This window comes from Periplaneta americana, chromosome 9 (genome assembly GCF_040183065.1).
Source record: "Periplaneta americana isolate PAMFEO1 chromosome 9, P.americana_PAMFEO1_priV1, whole genome shotgun sequence".
In the NCBI taxonomy this organism is placed as follows: Eukaryota; Metazoa; Arthropoda; class Insecta; order Blattodea; family Blattidae; genus Periplaneta; species Periplaneta americana.
In genome coordinates this window covers 42,438,068-42,461,704 of record NC_091125.1, presented here as the reverse complement: position 1 = coordinate 42,461,704, position 23,637 = coordinate 42,438,068, and the positions used below count along the sequence as shown (strand labels likewise).

Sequence of the window (23,637 nt, the reverse complement as noted above, 5' to 3'; positions counted from 1 at the left end):
TTCTCTCTTATATGTATCTGATGTGTAAACTTATGAAAAATTGCTATGGAATCATGCACCAAATTAATATTTTCCGGGCATAAAAGGCAGTCATTTCAAATTCTCTTACTACTGTGCTTAAGAAGAAAACACGAAAACTCTACCACTCAGTCTCCTATGTACTTTCATCACATGTAGATGATCTTGTAATTATTTAGAATAGTACATAGACAGTAGTGGCAATGGTGACAGTTATAGCTGTAATCTACAGTGTATCAATATGAGGAGTGTCGAATCAAAATGTGCTAAGTCTGTCTTCACTTTCTTACGGATTTCCCCTATTTTGAAGGCTGTGAATCAATTTGTGCTGGTGGTTTGCTCTACAAATTGCTTCTTCCTTGTCTAATGACCTTGAAGTATGTCTCAAAATATGCCTTCTGGTTAAAAACGCACTAATTAAATGTTGCTCTCTATCGAAAATATTTTCCTGTGAACTAAGTGCATATTGATTCAATGCTCCTCATATAGACTACTAATAAGAATTACTACTTTGTCTCAATTTAATTAATTGAACTTTCACTACATTTTGAAGTTAATATATACAGCATTACTAACATTTCACTACCATTGAAAGAAATTTCAACATGGATCATATATAGAAAGAAGCAGACATACGTTTAATTCCATTCCAAACAGCCCATCCTTTATCCATCAACATCACAACTCCTCTATTTCTCAGTGCTCTCTGTTCTGTCATACCCTTCGATGTCACTGTAACTGCAATAAATAATTTAATAAACTATGCTGAAATTTTATGCATATTAGTGACAATCTTGATAAACCACATGCAATTTCCGATTCTAAAATTATTTAAAAAATAAAGAAAACAAGGAGAAAAATGAAGTGAAGAAGAAAATTGAAATTGAATGTTTACATTTTAATTACACCATATAGAAAAACTTAAACTACTCAAAAGACTGACAGATAGCAAAAGGAAAGCTCTCGAATACTCATTATACATTATACCACTCAGAAGATCTTAATTAAAGATATGCCATATGCAAATTTTAACTAAAATCTTATTTATAAGTTTAATGTTAAGGTTATCTTTTAAGATTTCATTTTATTATTGATATCAACAGTGTTTAATTATTACAATTTATTTTTATAACAATATTCAGCTTTAATTCATTGTATTATTGCTATTAATTTCCGGATCCTCGTGGTTATCTTTAATTAAGGCTGGACGATTTATTTTTCTTTTAAATCTCTCTCTCTCTCAGTTATATTAAATTTGTATCTACTGTATATACTCTAATGAAGTAGTCATAATACTAACTCATTCACATACATGAGAAATAAAAAAAAATACAAGATTAAATTCTAATAGAAATATTTGGAAGGATTAAATACATAGATAGGAATGTGATTAATCTACTAAATAATAATAAACCCATGATAATGAGATTCGAAACAAGCTATGCTATAGTCAGAGATGAGCAGGAGTGGACTTGAGCTGAGTTAAGTCTCAACGTTGCTCTATGCGGATAGGATAAGTTGCGTCGACATATCATGCAGGCTTGAACTGTTCATACTTCTTGTTTTGTGGGTTAGGAATAAAGTATACTGTACACCTAAAAGCGGTATCTTACTGATACAGAGCTGTAGTTTCTACTGTCAGTTCACTAGTATCGAAAGTAATATGCAAACCATAGCGAATAAAATGAATGCAAACTACCTGTGCTTCCTCCACAGTAACTTGATGTGAATGAAAGAACATACATTAAATATATGTTAAGTTACTATTAGAACGAAATGTTGCATTGACAAATATATATAAAAAAAATTGTACATAAAAATTCAATTTTAAGTTGTGTTACTTACTAATGTTCTATATTTCCTTTTTAAGCATTTAAAAATAATGTAGGCTAGTTGGAAGTTAAAAAGTAACATTATTAATGGATGTAAAATATGTCATTACTGTATGTTTATAAGGAGGCGAAAAGAGCTAGTGCGATACTGATATGGAGGATTATAAAAATAAAAGATGACTACAAATATGCCACCAAAAAGAAAATTATTTCACACAGAAGTTCAGAAATATTCACATAATGTATTATGTGTCATTAAACACAAAGTTACATTGGAAAAATAATTTCACAAAAAAAAAAAAATAAATAAACCTTAGCTACTGTGTAAAATATGAGAAACTACGTGCAAGCAATTTTACACTGCATAAATACTACTAATAAGAAAAGCTATTTCATTCACCCTTCAAAAGACCCTCAGTGTGTCCAGATATTAAGGTTCCCACTTCACTAGGCAATCAGTACTGAGCGGCAGTAGGGATATCAGTCCTATGTGTTGACCACTTGCCCCAGAAAGTACTCTTGGTACTTATTTCTGCTAAGAATGAACGAAATTCAGGTCCATAAATGTGATTAAAAGGATTAGATTGATGGAGAATATCCCCAACCCCATCACGAATCATACCTGGTAGCACATCTTATCTGAGAAGCTAGTGTGCACCTCTTACATACTACATATTAATTTATTTTTAAATAATTTCACTTATACTGACTTCAGTTTAGATTGGTGAAATGTGATTGTAATTTCACATACAGGAAAAGATATAGGTAACAGTAAGGAACTATGTTTTTCAGGGTAATATCCAAACACTTGATGAAAAAGTGCTGAAAGTCCATAATAGCTGATTAAAGCATCAGAAATAGAACTTTGGACTTGTAAAATATAAATCCAAATCTTTGGAATAAATCTTTATTATGTCTCTCTGAAATCGGAAGACAGTGGACAAAAGGAAAGTAACAGGTAATGAGTAGTTCTCCATTATTATCTGGGTTAAAAAATAAATTTTCTGCATAAAATACAACAAAAATACTTTATTCTTACATTTGTATTTCGAATTTTTCCATTTAATACGAAGATTTAATCTTCTGTGCAGGAGCAGGTGTTTCATATTCATACTCGATCTCAACATGGGTTCTTCTATTCTTCTTATATTTGATTGGTTTTGGAGGTTTGAGATTCTGCATTTTCTTATTGCTAGACGAAGTACTTGGTTTTATTTTTGTAGTCACTTCCTGCAAATAAATTTAAATGATCACAAAATAAATGGATTAATTTACATTCACGTTTATGCCATACTTAATTACCCACAAATCAAAGGAAAGAAGTTGTACACTGTACAATAACATGACAGCTTTGCCAAATAAACTATTTAAAAATCTTTGCAAATTACATATCGATAGCACAATATATGGTTAGTCACAAACGCATGTTTATTTCCAAACCTTCAGTCTTTCTTAATTGAAAATAAATTGATAAAATCGTGTATTCAAACGTATCACCTGATATTTCAAATTGAATTCGCAGTACACATTTGAACAGTACACTGGTCAGCAAATAAAGTACTCTTGCATTTCTGATTTAACTAGTGTTAATTGTAGCAATATTACGCTCTAGAAATGAGTTTTGTGTTTATAAAAGAACTTTCTTAATTGCGTGTACATTGTTGAATCTTTGAGATAGTATATACAGCACTCTTATGTTAGTATCCACATTGTTTTGCCTTCACTTCATTATATTTATTACTAATATTTATATCATCCATTGAAAGAAGTAATCTGTGTATCAAATTTGTTCTTACATACGACCTAGTACTCTTAAAAAAAGTAAAATATAGAGAAGAAGAAGAAAAGAGGAAGAAATGAAAGAAAGGAACACAATTTAGAAGAATAAGAAAAAAAAACATCCTTCATTCCTCATCTCTAATTCTGCGAGTTTTTCAACAACCATTAGGTATTAAGACTTCACCTTATTCTCTTATTTTGATAAACAATATAGAATCTCTCTAACTACTAAACCCTACAGAGAACAGTTTACAAATGAAAATGGAGTAATATTTTCAGGACCACTGTTGATAAAACCCTGATTAGAAACATTATACTGTACATAACACTAAATTGCGGGAAAGGAACTGGCCACCCTACCCTATCATCTCCTCGCTTAGTTTCCCCATGATTGATGCATTCCAATCTGTCTTCGGATAGTTGATTAAACAACAATACTAAATTTATGTCAAACATACCTCAATGTCAGAAGTTTCTGATATTTCGAAATCTTTGTCATCTATGTAAGTAACTTCTTCTGAAGAATCACTTTCCTAAAAGAAAGAAAGAAAAAAAAAACATTATCACTGTTAATTACTATGCAGCATTCCATCAACAAGCTTATAATTGTGGAAGTAAAAGTACTTAAAATTACAGAAATCTGGACATTATATACTATCAAAAATGACGAAAACTGATATTATATATATAAAACTTTCAATAATTATTACAATTTGAACTCAATGTCAGATAATATTGATGGTGTTCAGGTGAAGAGGCTTAAGTTATTTTTTGTGCAAGCGGAGTTTTGTTTCCCAGGGGAATACACAAGTTAAATTCTACAAGTGGGTGTGTAAAAAACAAAAGAATGCTAGTATTTGATGTGTTTTATTTGTGTAGAAAATTATTTGCAATAAGAATTTGATGTTTAATTTTCATTTAACACAAAACTCATTTTTATGACTTATTTCCCTTTACCTAACTGCCATCAACATATTCCAGTGAGAAAGTCCTTTAGCATTCCGAGGTTCTACCCTCCAGAATGAAATCATCTATGAAACATAATGCAGTGTAAGAAGGCAAATGGTTTCATTGCGAAGTACATAATATCTGGCTTTACAAAATAATAAATAAACAATGAAGGAGAGAACTGAAGCCACGTCCCCCCTCTAATACCTTATGTATTAGAACTGAATATAAGTAAAAGGCAACAATAGGAAATAGCACAAATAAGTTATGTATGAGGCACTCAGAGAACAAATGGCCCTACCCACAACATTATATTTCCACTTTATCTCTTTGTAACAGGCGTCAAATGCAATACACAAACTAAACTTGTTCTGAAATCTCATGGAAAAACTGGGAATGATGATTAGGCCAATTTACAGTTTGCAGAAAATAATATGAGGAGCTCTTCAAAGCAATAAACTCAATATGAAAATTTTGTGGGTTGGGTCATTTGCACACTGAGCGCCACATATTATTTTAACAGAAACTACGTTAAAAAAGGTTGAGTGATAAGATAGTATACAAAGTAAAGTTCAAGAAATTATAATTGAAGTATTTTCCATTTGGGAAGAAGTTATATTTACTTCTGCATCACTTTCTAGGACGTCACTATCTTCCTCTTCATCATCACTTTCCTTATCACTCAACATCACATACTCTGGAATATCATCCCTCTCAAGTTCTTCTTCAAGTTCTTTTTCAACCTCCACATTCTCCTGGAAAAATAGATAAATAAATAAGCATACAGACAAACAAACAAACAAATACAATTCAGCATAATACATTTTGAGTAGAAGCAACTTTATAAGGAAAAGTCTGAAAATGACTAACAATACTTAAAAAGAACAAAATGTCAAAACAGTAAACAGTAAAACTATTGTTATATGACCAGAGTTTCAGGTTGGTTAAGATTACAGTAAAACTTATTTTTCCAACTGATGTTTGTCCGTTGTTGACACTAATTTTTGTTGATAATCAAGTACTAATTTCCAACTCTGAAAATAACTTACTCAATATACAAGTTAAATAGAATAGCAAAGAAATACAATATGTCCATATCTACAAACAAAAGTAAAATGATGGCATTTTGGGGTAAATACAACGTAAGAGTCAAGATTGTTATAAAGATACTATAGATTAAGTGAACAAATTTAAATATTTAGGATGTATTATGTCTTAAATGACTAATTTTGACCAAAATGAAAAGAAAATAGAAAAAATAAACTTTATTAATGGCATGATATGGAGACATCTAAAAAATAAGGCTACAAAGGATACTATCCTAAAGTTTTATAAAACAATGTCTGTTCCAAAGTTATTGTATAGTAGCGAGATTTGCATTTTAAAGTTTGTTTGTTGTTTCTGACGAGATTTTGTATTGTACATTCTAATACTACTTCTCCTTCTTGCACGGCTCTACAGCCCAAGGCAGGCCTTCGCCTCTTGTAGTGTCATCCATTCTCCTCTATCTTTCACCAACAATGTCCATCTTTTAATTCCACACTTTCTAATGTCATCCTGTACTGAGTCCCACCATCTATTCCTAGGTCTTCCGTCGTTCTTCTCCCTTCCAGTTGCGTGAAACATATTTGGTGCACTTTCCTACCATTGGACATTCTGCCCACGTGTCTGATCTATCTAAATCTGCTTAATCTAATGGAGCATATATCCAAGTCACCATACATATCCATCAACTCGTTATTATATCTTCTTTGCCAGTTGACACCGTCATGAACCGCTCCCAATATCGTCCTCAAAATCTTTCTTTCAAAAACTGCTAGCCTATTACATGTTTCAACATCTGATGTCCATATTTCTGCACCATATAAACAACTGGTCTTATTAAGGTTTTATACAGGGTGAGTTGCAATTATGTACTGTAAAGTATTGTAGAGTATTCTATATTCCAATATAAACAGATTTTGACATATAAACATATTGTCGTGACAGCTTTGTTATTGAGATATGTCAACACTGTGGGATGCGTGAATTGACGTTACATCGAAGCTATTCATACATCAATCGCTCAGAGGACACTCTACAGTACACATTAAGTACAATTATTGTTATTGAAGGGAGAGAAGCGTTACAGTCAGTCAACAAGTGCTGCGTATTTGTGCTTTCTGCAGACTGAACTATCACAACAAATGGTACCACTGTCAACATGGTTGAACACGAGGCTACTGCAAGATGAAGCATCTGCGCATTACCATCGTGCAGTGAAAAGTCATTTGAATGAACGATATCCAGGCAGATGGAGTGGATGCAATGGGCCTGTTGCATGGCCAATACGATCACCTAAACACAATCCCTGCGATTTTTGGCTGTGGGGTCACATGAAGAGACTAGTTTACTCTCAACGGCACGTCACAAGACAGCATCTGTTGATTACAATTGTGGCTGCTGAAAATACAAATCGGGACATTGTTCATGGAGGAGGAGAGTGGAATTGTGTTGTGAAGTGAGTGGTGAACATTTCGAGCATCTTCTGTGAACTTGCAATGTAAATAATCACGTCATTAAACATCACACTCAGAAAAGTAGCTGTTGTCTTTTACTAACTGTTCCAATCATTAACTCCGTAATGAAGCGGGCACAATCATAAGTTTATATGAAAAAATATGTTTCATTTTTATACTAGTTTTTTGGAAGATGGGACATGACAGTTAAGCGGCCGAGCTTGGAACTGCAGTGCCATGTTGCCAATATGGACTACCATGCTGCCAGCTGATGGAAGCTAGCGATTGTCGTTAAGATGGCTGACGTTAAAACATTCATTGACAATTGACGCGAAGGTAAGAAAACAATACAAAAATCGACAGAGAATCAAAGACGAAACATACCAATGCTAACAATGTGTGCACAATAAATGTTGCCAAGAGAGCTATTAAGCACTCGCCACGTGTGAACTGTAAGTTTGGCAACTCAACCGTTGTTACAATAGCAACAGGCCTACCACGCTATGTGACATTCAGTTGTTTTTCCAATCGCAATGCTCCTGTCATGTCCCATCTTTCACAAAAACAAGTATAGTATAGAATACTCTGCACTACTTTGTAGTACACAATTACGACTCACCCTGTATATGTTAATTTTAGTTGTTCTGAACACATTTTGACTCTTCAATAATGGAAGAAGTGCACAGTGGGCTCTGTTTGCAGATTTGATTCTGTTTCTAACTTAATTCCTTAAATCATTATTACTAGTTGGCAGAGATCCCAAATAAATAAATTCATTAACTATCTCAAAGGAGAAATGGCCAAATGATGCCGTCCGATTAGCCATGCCATGTGGTTTCCCTGACCTGTCATAAACTTTGTTTTAACTTCATTTACCTCCAATCCAAATTTCTTGAGTTGACATTCTAGCAATTCAAAGGTCTCCTTAACATCTAGTATTCTTCTACTGGAGATCACCACATCATCCGCATATGCTAAGATCTGGCCGCATTTGTTAAATACAGTTTCATTCCAATGAATTTTTGTTTTACAGACATATTTCAAGAACTGTGTTAAAAAGCAGGGAAGCAATTGCACTGTTTTAGTCCTTGTTCTAGCTTGAATTCCTTATACTCTTACCCCTTTTAATTACTGAAAACATATCCTCATTAAGGATATGACATAGTTTAACATTCTAATAATATGTAGTTCGTAATTTCAAGCATACCAACCAGAAACTTTAGTAAGCAGATACAAAAGTTGTGTGTAACTGCACGAGTGATTTTGAAATAATTACTCTCAAAAGCCTAATTTGTTAGCTAATTCTATATTATGGAACTGTTTTATTGCATGTTACAAAGTTATTAATGTATGTCAGCAATGTATATAGCCACAAGAATGCAAACATCTAGTGTTGATAATGAATTCAGTTAATTAAGGCAAACATTACAACATATGGATAAAATACTCGTATTACGAGAACGCTGTAACTTATTAGAAAGCATTATTACCTACCTCTCTTTCTTCATCTTCCACCTCTTCTTCATCTGCTTCTTCTTCTACTTCTTCCTGTCTCAAAGCCTTATCAAAAGCTGTCTGTGGGAAGTTGTAGATGTCCCCATACTACAATAAATAATAATTAAAAAAAATTATATATTATAAATAAAAGTTACAAGACAATGAAAGAGAATCTTAATTCTTACAGAATGACAATTCACTGTTTCACAATAAATATCAAAATAATTGTTTTCAACATATTACAGAAGAACCTCTATCTGTCGTAATAAAGGGAGGGGTGCAACAGTTAATCGAAAAAGATGGATAATCCATTCTGTTTGTTCTTATCTTATTTTTATGTTCTTTAAAGAAGTCTGCCAATATTTTCTGAACTTTATTTCTAGCAATCTTTCTTCCTGACCTCTAATTTAACTTCTCCAAAGTAAAACAATGTCTGGGAATGAAGTGTCATTTTTTGTACCAAAAACGTCATGAGAGTTTCCACTTATTCAAGTACAGTTTATAGTGAAACACGCAATTAAGGCAGCATCGGATAATCGATTAATTGAGAGACAGTTAATTGAGGTTCTACTGTAACCGAATATTCAGACCAAGAATCCTTTGGGCAATCTTGAATTACAAACCAAGAGGAAGAAGAACACTTGGACACCTCATGAAAAGATGGCAAGAAAACTTTTGTCGACTGTAACAGTTCTTTTAGGACTATGACCTGTCATGATGATGATGATGATGATGATGATGATGATGATGATGATGATGATGATGATGATGAGAAATTCCGTAAGCTGATGTACTTAATAAAATTATTTTCCTTAATATTTGCACTGAAATGAAATACACATCTCTTATACAATGAAAATTTAAAAGAGAATTTTGATATTTAGGTAATACTGAAGAGCAGCTCACCACTCCTTTCCGTAGCCTCTCCACAAGTTGCTTTTCAATGGCAGTATCCAACCGGGCAGCAATCAAAGCTTTAGCTTCTCTCCTTCTCTCTCGCACTTCTATGTTGCGTTGTAATGGTACCAGCTTCTTCCTAAATTAAGCAGTAAAACATCATACAGTACATATTCACAAAACAAACACCAATATCATCCGTATGTCTAACAACAATTACTACCTACTAAAGTAATATAGTTAGAGACAAATGATAACGTCCTCCTCCCACTCCACCTCCTGAAGACAGCTCGTGAGAGAAGGGTTGCCTTTTGTTCACTTATATTTACAATAGACAGTAAAGGGGTAAGTGTCCCGAGTACTTCCTGGAACTAAGGACGTTACATTTTGTCCACAACTATACAAACGACATCATAATGTTAAAATTATGACATTTTTTTATTCTCTATTACTTACACAGATAAAGTATCACTGCCAACTTTATTTCAATGTTTGACATCCCAAAGAGAGCAGTGTATTATGATAATGAATGACTGAAAGAATTCTAATTTTGTACTTTAAATGTAAAAAATTTGATTCGAACAAATGTAACTTTGTAAAATTTCTTTCCAGAACGAAAAGTTAAACCTTTCCAGATCAAAACGAGCAATTTTTTTTATTTTAAATATCTCAAAGAATAACCCCATGAAATTAATGACATTATTTACGGTACACCTTGTATACAAGTTGTAAGAGCAAAACCAAGCACAAACTTCGCATTAATTGGCGAGTTTTTTTATTTTTATAAACAACAGATGTAGTAATGATAATCTATTTGGTGTTTAGCTGCAATAAGCAGTGTATCACGAGTTTGACGTTTTCAAGTGCTCATGATTTGAAAAATGTTGGCAACCTCTGCATTAGGTAACCCTTGATGCATAGAATATTAAGTCTCAAGAATTAAATGTGAAATGCACTACTAGAAAATGATTACAATAATTCTGAGATTCACAGCAATGCTCAACACACAGAATGTCTATCGAAAATGTGAAACAAAAATCAGTTACTTTTTAGTTGCCACAACTTAATAATTACTCATAAACACAATGAAAAAACAATCACATTTCAGTCATTTTACAGTGTGCCATCAAAATTCTTTAAGTTATCTGATCTTCAATTCAATGGACACACAGCCAAATTCTCTCACAGCCTTTTAGACTGCATTAGATTTGCATATGTAATCGCTGACTACTGACCACACACAGCTCAGACAGAGGCACCAAGATTAAAGAAGTGAAGCAGAACAGTATGCACAATTTTGTTACCCACAATCATTCGAGTCTTTTAAATTAGTTACATTTCGTTACAATTGCTTAACTTAGTTACTCTTCGGTTACTTATGTTACTGGTAGACACCCTGAACATGGAACAGTATACATCAATATACCATAATAAAACCTAATATTATTACTTAAAAGTAAAAACTTTTAAGTAATAATATTAGAATTGACTTATCTGAACCTTCAAAATGAATTGTAAACATAATAAAACCTCTTTTTCCTCATAAATTTCACATCAGTATTTTTTAATCATTAAAACGTACACTAGTGTGCTTGTATAAAACTGAAAGTTATAGTAAAAGTTCACTTAAAACCATATTCTGCACTTCCAATGTAAAAATTACTCACACTAGTGCATTTAATTTTATTTGTATTGTATTGTAGTCACTCTTGGAATGCTCAAGTTTAAGAAACACAACAGCAGAAAATACAGAACAGATAGTCCCAATTTAACATTACAATACTTTGTTGCACTAATATATAGGCTATGCGATTTCAATTCAGTCATTACATGACTATGCCGGGCCTGTCTAAAATTGTACAATGAAGGAATAATAGATCCTTGGACACCTTTGAGATGCATAGAAAATACGAGTAGTTCACATGCTTTCTTAATCATACAGAACAGTCTACAGCATTCTGTGTAGGCTTGGGTGACATATGACTCAGCCAAACACTCACAATCACACAGCTGGCCTTAGTCTCTCAGCATAACATGCAATATATTATATTGCCATAAAAAATCAGTTGGTGTTGCCTGTCAGAATTTAAACCACTAAGGGTCAGTTGTATAAACAATTAACCTCAAAATAATTTTCAGGTTATTTCGTCTTCACTTTAAGTTAAATATAATTGAAAAATATTGCCAAGTTAATTATATTACAGGACATTCGTTATCTCGTGAAATCAAATGGATGTGTGCACCGTAGCTTAGAGTAAAAACCTTGTGGTGGGAGTAGGTGAACTAGCTAGCTGCTGGTCAAAGCGTAGCAAGGGAAGGAAGCTTCTCAGCCCACATTTTTTTTCTCATGTGCAAGTAGGTTTCATGAGATACTGAATGGCCTATAACTGAAGTTTACAGAAGATATTTCCGAAAGAAAAATAGAGAAAAGTTTCTCCTTATAAGTAAAATGGTGAATGAATTTATTTTCATTATATAAAAACTTCTGTCAATTTTTAAGCTCCGACTGATACCACATTTAATATTTTTTGTAAGTTTAGTTAAATTACAAATGAATATATTTGTTTCCCGCTTTCTGTCACTGAACTCGATAACTTAAAATTTGATTTCAATTACCAAAATTTTTAGTAGAAGAACTTGAAAAAACATTACCTCCTTAATTACAATCGCAAACAAAATTAAATCATGTTCTAAACCCAATATTCATGGTCCTCATGCGTTTCAAGACACATATTTAGGTGTGATGATTATGTTTTCTCTCATTAGTGAAACAGTTGAAAATCAACTGGCTTTACACACAAATTTCATTCATGTTTCGTGATGTTGGCACATATTTTACTGGAATCCTGGGAAACAAGAATGCGAATGCTTTAGCAAAGGGCAGCACTGCTATTTACAGCCTGTTACTAAATCTACGTATTACTCTGTGAAAAGATTTATTAAATCTACATACTTAGACTTCAACAAACAAAATTTGATAACACAATCACAAGGGGAAAAAATGGAACTCACTGCATCAAAATCCACAGTTAATTCCCGATTTACCACGAAAATTGTCTGTAGCTGCATTTAGATTGGCGACAGGCCATGATTGTTTGGCCAAACACCTGCATAGAATTGGAATATATCAGTCCCCTGACTGCCCATTGTGCAACTCAAACCAAGAAATGGATTCGGAAAACTTCAAAATCTGTGCTTCAGTGGCTGACCATGATAATATCTTTGAAAAATATTGGAGTGCAAGAGGTCAAATGACTTTATTTTCAAACGCCTGGCATTAGAAAACAACAACAACAACATTTTACTGTAAATATCAGTTAGTACAACATAATATGTAGATTCTAACCTCTAGTTATTTATTAATGTTTAATTAAAAATAACCTATAGTTAGTGACTTTTATACAACTGGGCCCAAGTCTATATCCACAGTCTATGCTTGATTCTTCTATTTCCAGCTTGTGTGAAAGGGTCTGGCTGATGTGACACAAGCACAAACCACAGACCTACAATTATGCTACTTACAACTTTGCTTTCTTCTATATACACCCCTGCCCAACAAATATGAATTCCAAAGTACAGTAGTTTTAATCCAACAATGGATAAGGTACATTTACTCCAGTGCAAGTAACTCCATAAAATAAAATCAACATTGCACTAGAAATCCCAACAATGAAGTATAAGAGAATTAGATTATTATTATTATTATTATTATTATTATTATTATTATTATTATTATTATTATTATTATTAGGCCTACTGTAGCTACCAAACCTTCTTCTTTGATAATCATATCAGAGGATTAGTAATTTCCAAAAGACAATGGTTTTTAATTATGCAGTAACATGTTGTAAATTAACAGAAGTATGGTTCTAGTTTTACAGATATTCAATAGTACTCACTGTCGTCGCAAGGTTAGTTTCCTCATTTTGATGAGATACTGTGTAATCCTCACGAATCTTTGCTTGCATCTTGTTTTCATATAATTTGGCCAATACAGCAAGTTTTCATTTATTTGATGGATTGCTTTCTCAAAATTTCTTGATAGTTTCACTTTTTCCCAAGTGTTTTTAGGAAAATTTGCTCTGTAAAACAAAGACAAACACTATTACAATTGAAAGACTACATGGTCATCATACCTCAGCAAATATTCAAACATTACTCTCAAGACAAACCTATGGTACCGGTACTGATTTTTATGGACACTTTTATGTGCAGAGGCCTTGGAAGTTTATGAGATAATGGATTATAAATTAGCGAAGAAAACGGAAAATGAAAGAGATTCATTGCGGCCAATTTTAAAATACTATCCAACCAGTTTCCTACAGGAACTGGAAAAAAAAAAAAAAAAACACACACACACACACACACACAAAAAAATCTCTCAACACAGTCGCTTTGGATCTCACAAATATGAACCAAGCACGCTACAACATTTATATTTCATTCAGTCAATAATCATGATCACTAGGGGAAAAAGAAGAAATACTGTAGGAATCATCATTTTGGACAATTAAGAAAGACGAGCAGTAGTAGTATGCAAAGCTAAGATTGCAGTGCACGCTCAGATATGTTACAGCACAATGTCCACTATCAAATAATTTTATCTCGTCAAAAACGATCATTCTTGCTATAAAAACTTTAAAATATCTTTATCACTGTATTAGTCAGTAGCTAAAAACTGAAGTATGTATTAACCTACAATAAACTAATCCAGATTAATAGCTCACAATAAAGTGAAATATTTATGAATTACGAATTAAGAACTAGCGGAAAAGGAATTGGCACACTACCCCATTATCTCCTGGCTTAGTTGCCTCATGAGTGATGCCTTATTCGTGTCAGTTATGATGTCCAGACCTGTCTTCGGACAGTCGACTAAAGAACAAATAATTAAGAACTATGTGGTTAGTTGTGTCTACCTACTACAACAAAACCTAGTTTTAATGATCCCTTTTTAAGAAAATGGTTTCAAAATTCCTGGCAAAACTATCATAAAAAGAATGGATGAATCTTCGATCTCTCTTCACACTACACATGGGAAAGAAAACGTACTTAACTTAAATCATTGAAACCTTTCTACATTCCTCAGTCTCACGTCACATACATATTCCTACAGCTAACTCACTAACCTTGTCACATACCTCGGCCTCATATCACTCAGCTATTCCCATCTAACACATAACGAAACGCAAATTAGATGTCAGTCCGTGTATGGTGTGGGGAGATACTGAAGATTGGCCAAAGAATGTAATTGATTCTAGTTTTTGAAGAATCCGACTTTGAGGAAAATCCTGCTATATAATTTGAATGGATTTGAGCATACAAACCTCTTTTAGTTTCGTGATCAATTTCTGTACAATGTATGATCACACTGGTACATTGCAATGAATAACATTTTTTATATATATATTAGCAGTAAACCTAGATGAATCCAAAGGTCTTATTTGTAGAAATGCTTTTGTGCGTATGCATATGAGAATTGTAAATTAAATTACAGATTTAAAAATATCTTAATGTGATTTTGAGAAAATATCATACTGTATGTCAATTAAGTTTACTTAATGGATATTAAGAATATGTAATTAATTACAATATAGTTAAATGGTCTAGTGGTATTTTAATTTCTACTCTCAACCTTTCTTTGTTTTTATTAAATTAAATCCCCCTCTCTTTTCTTTTTAAGAAAAACACGCATTTAAGGAAAAATTAGGCCCAGAGATTAATTAAAAATGAGTTTTACTGTAATTTTGTAGGTTAGCCGTAACTTCCAAGAACGAAATATGTACTTCATATTCTATTACCGGCATATTTTTAAAAGAGAAAGGTATTAGTTAACCATATCTGGTAGCGTTGGAAACCATATGTTTAAGACATCACACAATGTGAGATCTGAAAAAATATTGATAATCTTCTTTGAGTGTATAAATTATGGGGTACATTTTAATGCACAAAATAATCTTTAATACATACAAAATTACTTTAACACATTGGAAAGCACAAAAAAAACAGATGTGCTGTTAGTGGTTAGTGCAAATATAACACTTGCATTTTAAAGTATAAATTCTGGAACAAGTTTTAATACATAAAATACCATCTTAATACATGGGATGGGAAATCGCTCAGAAAGAATGACAGAACCCATAAGGCATAAGCGCAAATGTTTTATAAATTCTTATAATGCATTACTGTGTTAAAATATACAAGGTAAAAAATATGGATATATCACTATACACCAATTCATGGAGCATTACATGTGATTGCGGTAACTTACATGCTGAAGTTTGTGACAAGGTTAGAAAGAGCTTAGTGAGGTGTTAGTTAAGTGACAGGTCGAGATCTGTAACAGATAGTCCCAAGGTCTGTGACACACTGCTCAGAGTTCTGTAAAAAACAGCCCTGAGATTACTTTATTCTGCCTACACTATTTAGGGTGGGTGGGATTATATTTTCACAGTGTTCGCACTGAATACCCAAAAAACAAGTTAACCAGGGGCATAAAAAAGGTTTTATTTTGATGGGGGCAAGAAAAACAAATTTAAACTATTGAAGAGTAGTACCTACATCACATAAAGAGGTCTTTGATTTTCAAGTGAATTACTTCAGTATTTTTTTATTTAGGTCTAAGCGAGTTGTTATTTTTCTGATTGTTTTCTCTTATGTTAAGGTGATTTTGTATGTATTAAAATGTCTCAGGATCCACACCTCTAAAACGTAAAACAATTACAATTATATAATAAGAACATTTCTGTTTTTTTTTTCTTTTTCATTTTATTTTTCTAAATGACTTCTCTTGAAGAAATCTCTAAGTTCAGCAAAAAAATACCTGCACCGATTAAATCAACATCCGAATCATCATGCATTAAATTTGCTGGATAATAGTCAAACAATACGAAGACTTAAAAGGACCAATGCTCTTGACCTTCCATTCATTTTTACTACAGCTATTTAAAACATTGTTATTTTTCTTTTGGAGTGTTGTCATGGGACAACATATCCACTCATGACATATTCTTTTATAATATTAACTTATTGTCTCTTGTAGACAGATTGTAAATGTGGCATAATTGTAAAAAAAAAAAAAAAAAAAATGACTTCTCATGTGTTAAAATGATTTTGCATGTAGTATGAGATTTCACATGTAGTAAAAAGTCTCTCAGAATTTACGCCTCAAAAAACATAAGATTATCCATACTTATTATGAATTATGATGAACCTATCTACCTAAGTCGTACCATATTCATGAACATATTTACTCAAATTCATAGTCTGTAAGTGGTTATAACTCACCGTTCGGCAGTTTTAATGTAGAGGTATATTATGCCATTTTCTTCCCTGACTGTAGCATACTGGCTATTAGCAAGCGGACAAGATGTGCGACTGCAAAGACCAGTTAAGTTGTATTCATTTCTACAGAATCTCTGGCTTGTAGTGCTAGAAAAAAGAAAGGTTAATGATAATCTTTTCTGCCTACTTAAGTCTTGTATGTCACTGTTAATACTCGAATAATTTTAAACAAATTTAAATTATACCAATATGAAAAATTTAAAGTGATGACAATACATAATGGACAGTTCAATAATGTAATTATTACTTTCCACAATCTGTGTAACCAAGTCTATACAAGTACTTATAATAAATACAGTGCACCGAATTTAAAATTGTACTATAAACTGCACTTTTAACTGCCTGCAGCTGCACTACTGGCTTCAGTCATGTAAGACGTAAGGTAGTCAAAAATCTCTTGGACACAGACTCATTATGTATCATTAAATGTTATTAGGTCTACATTAAAAAAAAAAAAAAAGTATCCACAGAATTTCATTTCAAAACGTTCTACACAAAGTGTTAAATAGTTTAGTTTCCTGTATCAAAATATAAAACTTCTTCATATGCTTTTTGTGTTTTATAGGTTGCTTCGAGATTATATACAAGCTGGCGCATAGCACGATCGAGAGTGGGTCTCTGAGCGTCATGACAATTTCTGCACTAGGTTCACCTCGCAATCCTATTAAATGATGAATAGTTCCATTACTAAGCATTGTGCATCATGAAAATTCTTTGATTAATTTTTTATTACTGATCGAGTACAAAGATTACAAACATAACAAGCATATTACAGTCTTATTTGAGATTTATTGATGACTTGTTAAATATCAATATGCAGATTTTCAGTGTTATTTAATGAAATTTACAATTTTGTTTCCCGAAAGTCTGAATTTGTTCAATTAAAAATTTTGCTTCCAAACTACATTGTTCATCTGGTTCATTTACTTTGGCAAGTTGATTGTTTTCAGTTCAGTTCCGCGTTTTTCCTTCAGATCTCGTTCCCTCTAATTTGTTATAATTGCTGAAAGTGAACTACCGGTGCCTTATACTTTCAGACATTATTATTATTATTATTATCATCATTATTACTATCATCATCATCATCATCATCAAACTAGTATAGTTCGTAGTTTCTCTTGCCTTAAGACAATCAGTAGCATTATTCGAGAAAAAGAGTATGATTTACCATCATCATTTATAGTGGCGAAATATTCCACGACAATGGTTAATTATTACTGCTGAATATTGACACACATACGATTTGCATTATTTAGGATACAACATATGCAGCAATGTGATTTTAATGTTGAGCATGCCGAGTTTAGTGTAACATACTCCCCTCATCCTCCAAGCCAAATCAAATATTATTACGACATTACGAGTAATAAATAAATAAACAATAATTACTACAATTATTCGTTGTGATAAAGTACAATTATCACTGCATGGTGTACCGAAGATTTCACTTTATGTTTTCATTAAATTGACATGTCATGAGTGACGACAGAAAACAGCAAGATGCAGACATTACTAAAAATGAAATGGGATCGGAGAGAGCAGATGCGCATGTGCCTAAGGGAGGCAAAATTCGGAGGAAAAAAAAAAAAAAAAAAAAAAAAAAATCGTCCCTGAGATTCCTGATATTTGTTTATGTTTAGGGAAATTGTCAAATTCGAAAACCATTTCTAATCACTTATATTGCAGACTAACTTCCTAATTAATTTAATTCTAACTCCTAATTTAAAAACTGTTTACACACACTAAAATATCATAGCATTTGCTATTACTATCCACTAAGTTACAGGTTAACCAGCAGGCCTATTAGATATTTATTTCACCACTGCAAGGTGTGCAAGAAAAATCGCACAATTGTACTAATTATTTGCATTAGTAAAAATCATAACACTTGAACGTCAAAATATTTTTAAAAAAGAAAGGGATAAGTTAGGCCCACTTACAAATGATTAAATTATGAAGTCAGGGAAATGGAAGATAATACAGTACCTTAATTCACTAGAATAATAATAATAATAATAATAATAATAATAATAATAATAATAATAATAATAACAATAAATAAATAGACTACAGTGTTCATGTAAAATATATTGTTTCTTTCATTATTTCCGAAAAGGTACAGTGTATGAATTGAACAACAGGAAGGTAGTACCTTAGTTTATAATATGTAATATCTTTTAATATCAAGAATGACAGCCATTCATTTTAATATAATTGAGACGTAGAAGTTTTGAAATTACGTCTATTGATCATAAATTATTGTACGAAGCATTTAATAAGCAATGGTGAGTCCCTTAAATGTCCCAAATGTCAAAGTATTCTGCTATGAATATCTAGGAACGAACAGTGCTCCGAGCAGCGGAATTGGCATTACAAGGGAACCACTTTAGACCCGTATTTCAAGCGCTATGCGCCAGCTTGTATAATCTCGTAAGCAACGGTTTTATACTTCCAGTCTCTCTCAATTTTCTAAGAAGATTATGCACGGTTAAGAACAATGTCACCCGAAAAATTCCCTGCAAAGCATTTTTGAACATGTCGGGCAAAGTTTCTTTATTTCATCCACTCAACAATGTAATTTTATTACAGAGTAGAGAATAGTGATATCAGTAATAATACATATTTACATATACTAGAATTGTAAAATAGTAATTTAAACTTAATCAATTACAATTTTCCAATACTACTCCACAAATTTAAATAAATAACAACCAAACATAACATGAAAATCTCGATAAACAAAACAAAAGCATTAACAGTATCAAAGAAAACTTAGAAATAAATGGTAAAACGATAGAGCAAGTAATAAAATGAAAATAATTAGACACTGGGATTAATAACACAACAAGACAATAGGCCTATATCAAGTCAGGACTGCTAACAGAATTGGAGGACGAAATGAATGATATGAAATAATTTAAGAAGATAGATCAAAACTAGGATATACAGATTACTTGAAGACCTATTTATTAGCAAAATAATGGAGTATTTTGAAAGTTACAATAAGTTATTTACTTCTCTCAAAAGTATGGTTCTATCATGAAATGTATTAAGTTAATATTGAAAGAGTTAGTGATGAGAAGGGAAATGCATGACCAAGTTGAGGAGAGGACTAGCTATATCTTTGACAAGAGATTAACATGCAGAAATCTGTTGTTACCTGGAGCCTATACCCAACCCCCTTGTGATTATTATCCAATTCGTAGTTCCAATGTTCTAAATCAGACACACTGTGCTTGTGAAATTCGATGGCATTTGCATACCTACAAGGTAATTTAGGTAAAATATTCGGTTAAATTTGTTGCCGGTATTACTCTCTTTAACATTAAACGTTTAACAGACTTGCATTTTGATTTACAAAAACTGACTAATCCCTCGACCCGATTCTTCATTTGTTTTACGGTATAAAGATTGAACACTTAAACCGTGAATGTCCATAGGCCTACCTATCAACGTTAACCATGAAACTAACCTGGCTTATTGATCTAATTAAGTAAAATATTTGCGTATTCTGTAACCTACATAAGTAAGAAAAGAATATATACCTCACTTTAAATGAACAAAATGATTTATTAATGATGCTCCACACCACCTGAAACAGAACATATAAATTGATCGTTAATCGAATAAAATATAACGCACTACACAATAAACGTATTATTATTATTATTATTATTATTATTATTATTATTATTATTATTATTATTACAACTATGCGCTTAACCCTTAAAACTGGCCAACTTAGGTACATACATCGAATACTATGAAGAATGTCTACAAATTTAAAGAAATAATTTTAGGTTATAAATGCACGTGTTCATGTTCATTAAGTACGCATAAATACAAATTTACTCACATCATCGTGTTGCATTTTAATTAAACGACAACTACGTTATGGGCAATGACACTGAATTATACAACTCAAATATATAAATTTATATTCTGTCTTAAAGGACGAAATAACATTCACAATTCTGCTACAACCTCAAAATGCGGCCGCACAATATTTGATATAATCAATGTTGCCAACTTCATTGCATGTCATCACAGATGATATCATGTTACCAATTGCAGTTTGCGTTCCCTGAATCACAATCCGTCCCGCGCCGTAGCGTCGTGGTCGAAGGCATCCTCCCTGGGACTTGAATTACGGAATGCGCGCTGGTTCGAGTCTTCATGGGGAAGAAATTTTCTCATGAAATTTCGGCCAGTGTATGGGACCGGTGCCCACCCAGCATCGTAATGCACTTGGGAAGCTACGATAGGTAACGAAAATACGGTTTCGCAAACCAGCTATAACGGCTGGAGGAATCATCGTGCTAACTACACGATACCTTCATTCTGGTTGGATGATCGTCCACCTCTGCTTCGGCATGTGGACGTGAGGCCCTTAATGGGCTGTAGCGCCATGGATTTTTTTTTATATCACAATTCACAGCCAATGGCTGTGGTTATACACCTGGCCGGACTATCTTTCGAAATTATTTGGTACTGTACAGTACTGGTACATCTAAGTATGGGAAAAAATATTGTGTGATTTGCGTGGTTATATTAGGCACGGTCTAATATTATGTACTACACTGTGATATTAGCTTTGTTTCAGCAGCGAGTTTGTATGGTTTGACACTTGTTTGAAAACTGTTCAACCCTCAACCAGTGTTGCCAGCAAGTGAATTGGATAAGTTGCTATTCCCACACCTTAAAATCGTTAGAAAATCGCTAAGAACGTAAAAAAAGTTTCTAAAATATCGCTAAAGGAAATAAAAGACAAAAACGTATCTGTACCATTAAATGATTTATGATTTTGTGGTCTGTACGTATCTATTTGCTATCAGAGACGATAAATACATCATCATTGTTGGGGATGAAAACTGCTTGTATTGTTGAGTTGATTATTTCCGGTACTTAATAAAAAAATGCGTGTGCTTCCTGACCAAGCGGTCCAATGTTCGATTCCCAGCACAGGTAACGGAAGTAATTCATCTTTCGTCCATGAGACTGGGTGTTTGTCCATTGTCCTGTGATGTCTCTGTGGTGGCCCTGTGTCATACTAATCACATGACCAGGCAGGCTTGCACTTGTGAGATATCTAGTGTGTGATTCAGTGGTTCTTCCTTCACTGCCCGCAGTGACATGTCGGAAAAAGAAGTAGGTTAAACAAACTGAGAAAGAAAGAAACAACTCAGAAAATGAAGTTTGTTACGAACATATTCTAGCATTAGGCCTAAAATGTTATAGAGTTTAATAACTAATATTTCGGATTAATATTACATAACTTCAAACATGCAAAATCTGTGCCAGTTTAGTTAAAATATCTAAAACATATTTAACATATTACATTTAAATATCATCAACAAGGTATGGTGAAGGACAATGCTGAAGTTGGAAAATATTTTAGGCGGAACTATGCAATTATAAATCCATGAATTTATAAAAAGGAAATTTTTTAAATTTTACAATAGAAAAAAAGGATAACAATGTACCTTTTAACATGAATCAGCACACAAAATATATTTAGAATAATGTTAATTTTTAAAACATATACCTTATGATTGTTCTTTATGGTTGTGAAACTTAGACTCTCACTTTGAGAGAGGAACATAGGTTAAGGGTGTTTGAGAATAAGGTGCTTAGGAAAATATTTGGGGCTAGAGGCATGAAGTTACAGGAGAATGGATAAAGTTACACAACACAGAACTGCACGCATTGTATTCTTCACCTGACATAATTAGGAACATTAAATCCAGACGTTTGAGATGGCAGGGCATGTAGCATGTATGGGCGAATCCGAGAAATGCATATAGAGTGTTAGTTGGAAGACCGGAGGGAAAAAGACCTTTGGGGAGGCCAAGACGTAGATGGGAATATAATATTAAAATGGATTTGAGGGATGTGGGATAAGATGATAGAGACTGGATTAATCTTGCTCAGGATAGGGACCAATGGCGGGCTTATGTGAGGGCAGCAATGAACCTCCGGGATCCTTAAAAGCCAATAAGTAAGTAAGTAAGTAAGTAAGTAATACCTTATGAATTTAACATAAATATTGTGGCAGCCAGCTGAGTAACTTCCAGATTGCATCATACTGACATTCCGAAAAAGGCTCTCTTTTATAGCATGCAGTTTCATTGGCTGATCATCTCCCTGAACATAGCCACTGTACATATGGCAGTAGATTGAACTTCAGTACTGGGGGGCCAACACTCTTAATGAAAATAAGTCCAGTACTTCGTTCACTAACAAAGCATTCCTTTTCTTCATCTGAATGTTATTTGTAGCACTGAATGCATGTTCATACTCAGATGTAGATATTGGCATGGAATTAATATCTGCAACAGGGGATGAATCTCTTTGGGTTTAGTGATTGTATCCAAAAAGATTCTAAAGGCTTGAATATATCTCCTCTTGTCTGGCAGATTAAAAATATCACACAACCTAGATATAGCCTACATTTATCTTCATGAATTATCTCAATTCCTGTATCCCAGCTTTTTGTGGACACAATTTTCAGATCATGCAACAGCTCCTCACTTCTGAGTTTGATTACTATCTGTGTGGTGCCTATCTTCTCTGATGATGCAAGGTGTGATGACTGGCTTGGATTTATGATGAGTCTCTGCCTAAGGTTTTCTGCTAGGCTTCTGTAGGACTGCCCATGATTGAAAATACACATTTTAAAATTGTTTTGAAGTTTAACATCTTCGAAAGATTTGTGCTCCGCAGAAGAGACAGCTTCTTCTGTATAGTGGCCTGGAGAATCAATAAAGGATTCCATAACCCGAACTGTCTGCTGTATGTGCTTATCCGCCTCTGGTATTGTCATT

The 23,637-nt window shown here is 33.0% G+C and overlaps 1 protein-coding gene across 2 annotated transcripts; it reads right to left on the bottom strand.

The window, feature by feature from the left end:
• Positions 1-525: 525 nt before the first annotated feature.
• On the bottom strand, positions 526-20,862 carry Rbm13 (RNA-binding motif protein 13). 2 transcript variants are annotated; one of them, XM_069834550.1, is made up of 10 exons: positions 20,670-20,832; positions 20,359-20,405; positions 16,757-16,900; positions 13,369-13,551; positions 9,479-9,608; positions 8,570-8,677; positions 5,201-5,332; positions 4,088-4,162; positions 2,890-3,080; positions 526-756 (listed from the first exon to the last, which is right to left on the bottom strand). In XM_069834550.1, the coding sequence occupies exons 1-9, from the start codon at positions 20,682-20,684 to the stop codon at positions 2,913-2,915; spliced, it is 1,002 nt and encodes a 333-aa protein (XP_069690651.1). In that variant the 5' UTR covers positions 20,685-20,832; the 3' UTR covers positions 526-756; positions 2,890-2,912. The 2 variants fall into 2 exon arrangements, with proteins under 2 accessions (XP_069690651.1, XP_069690652.1); XM_069834551.1 differs by lacking the exon at positions 526-756 and adding an exon at positions 2,323-2,382 and having other exon boundaries at positions 20,670-20,862.
• Between the last annotated feature and the right edge of the window lie 2,775 nt (positions 20,863-23,637).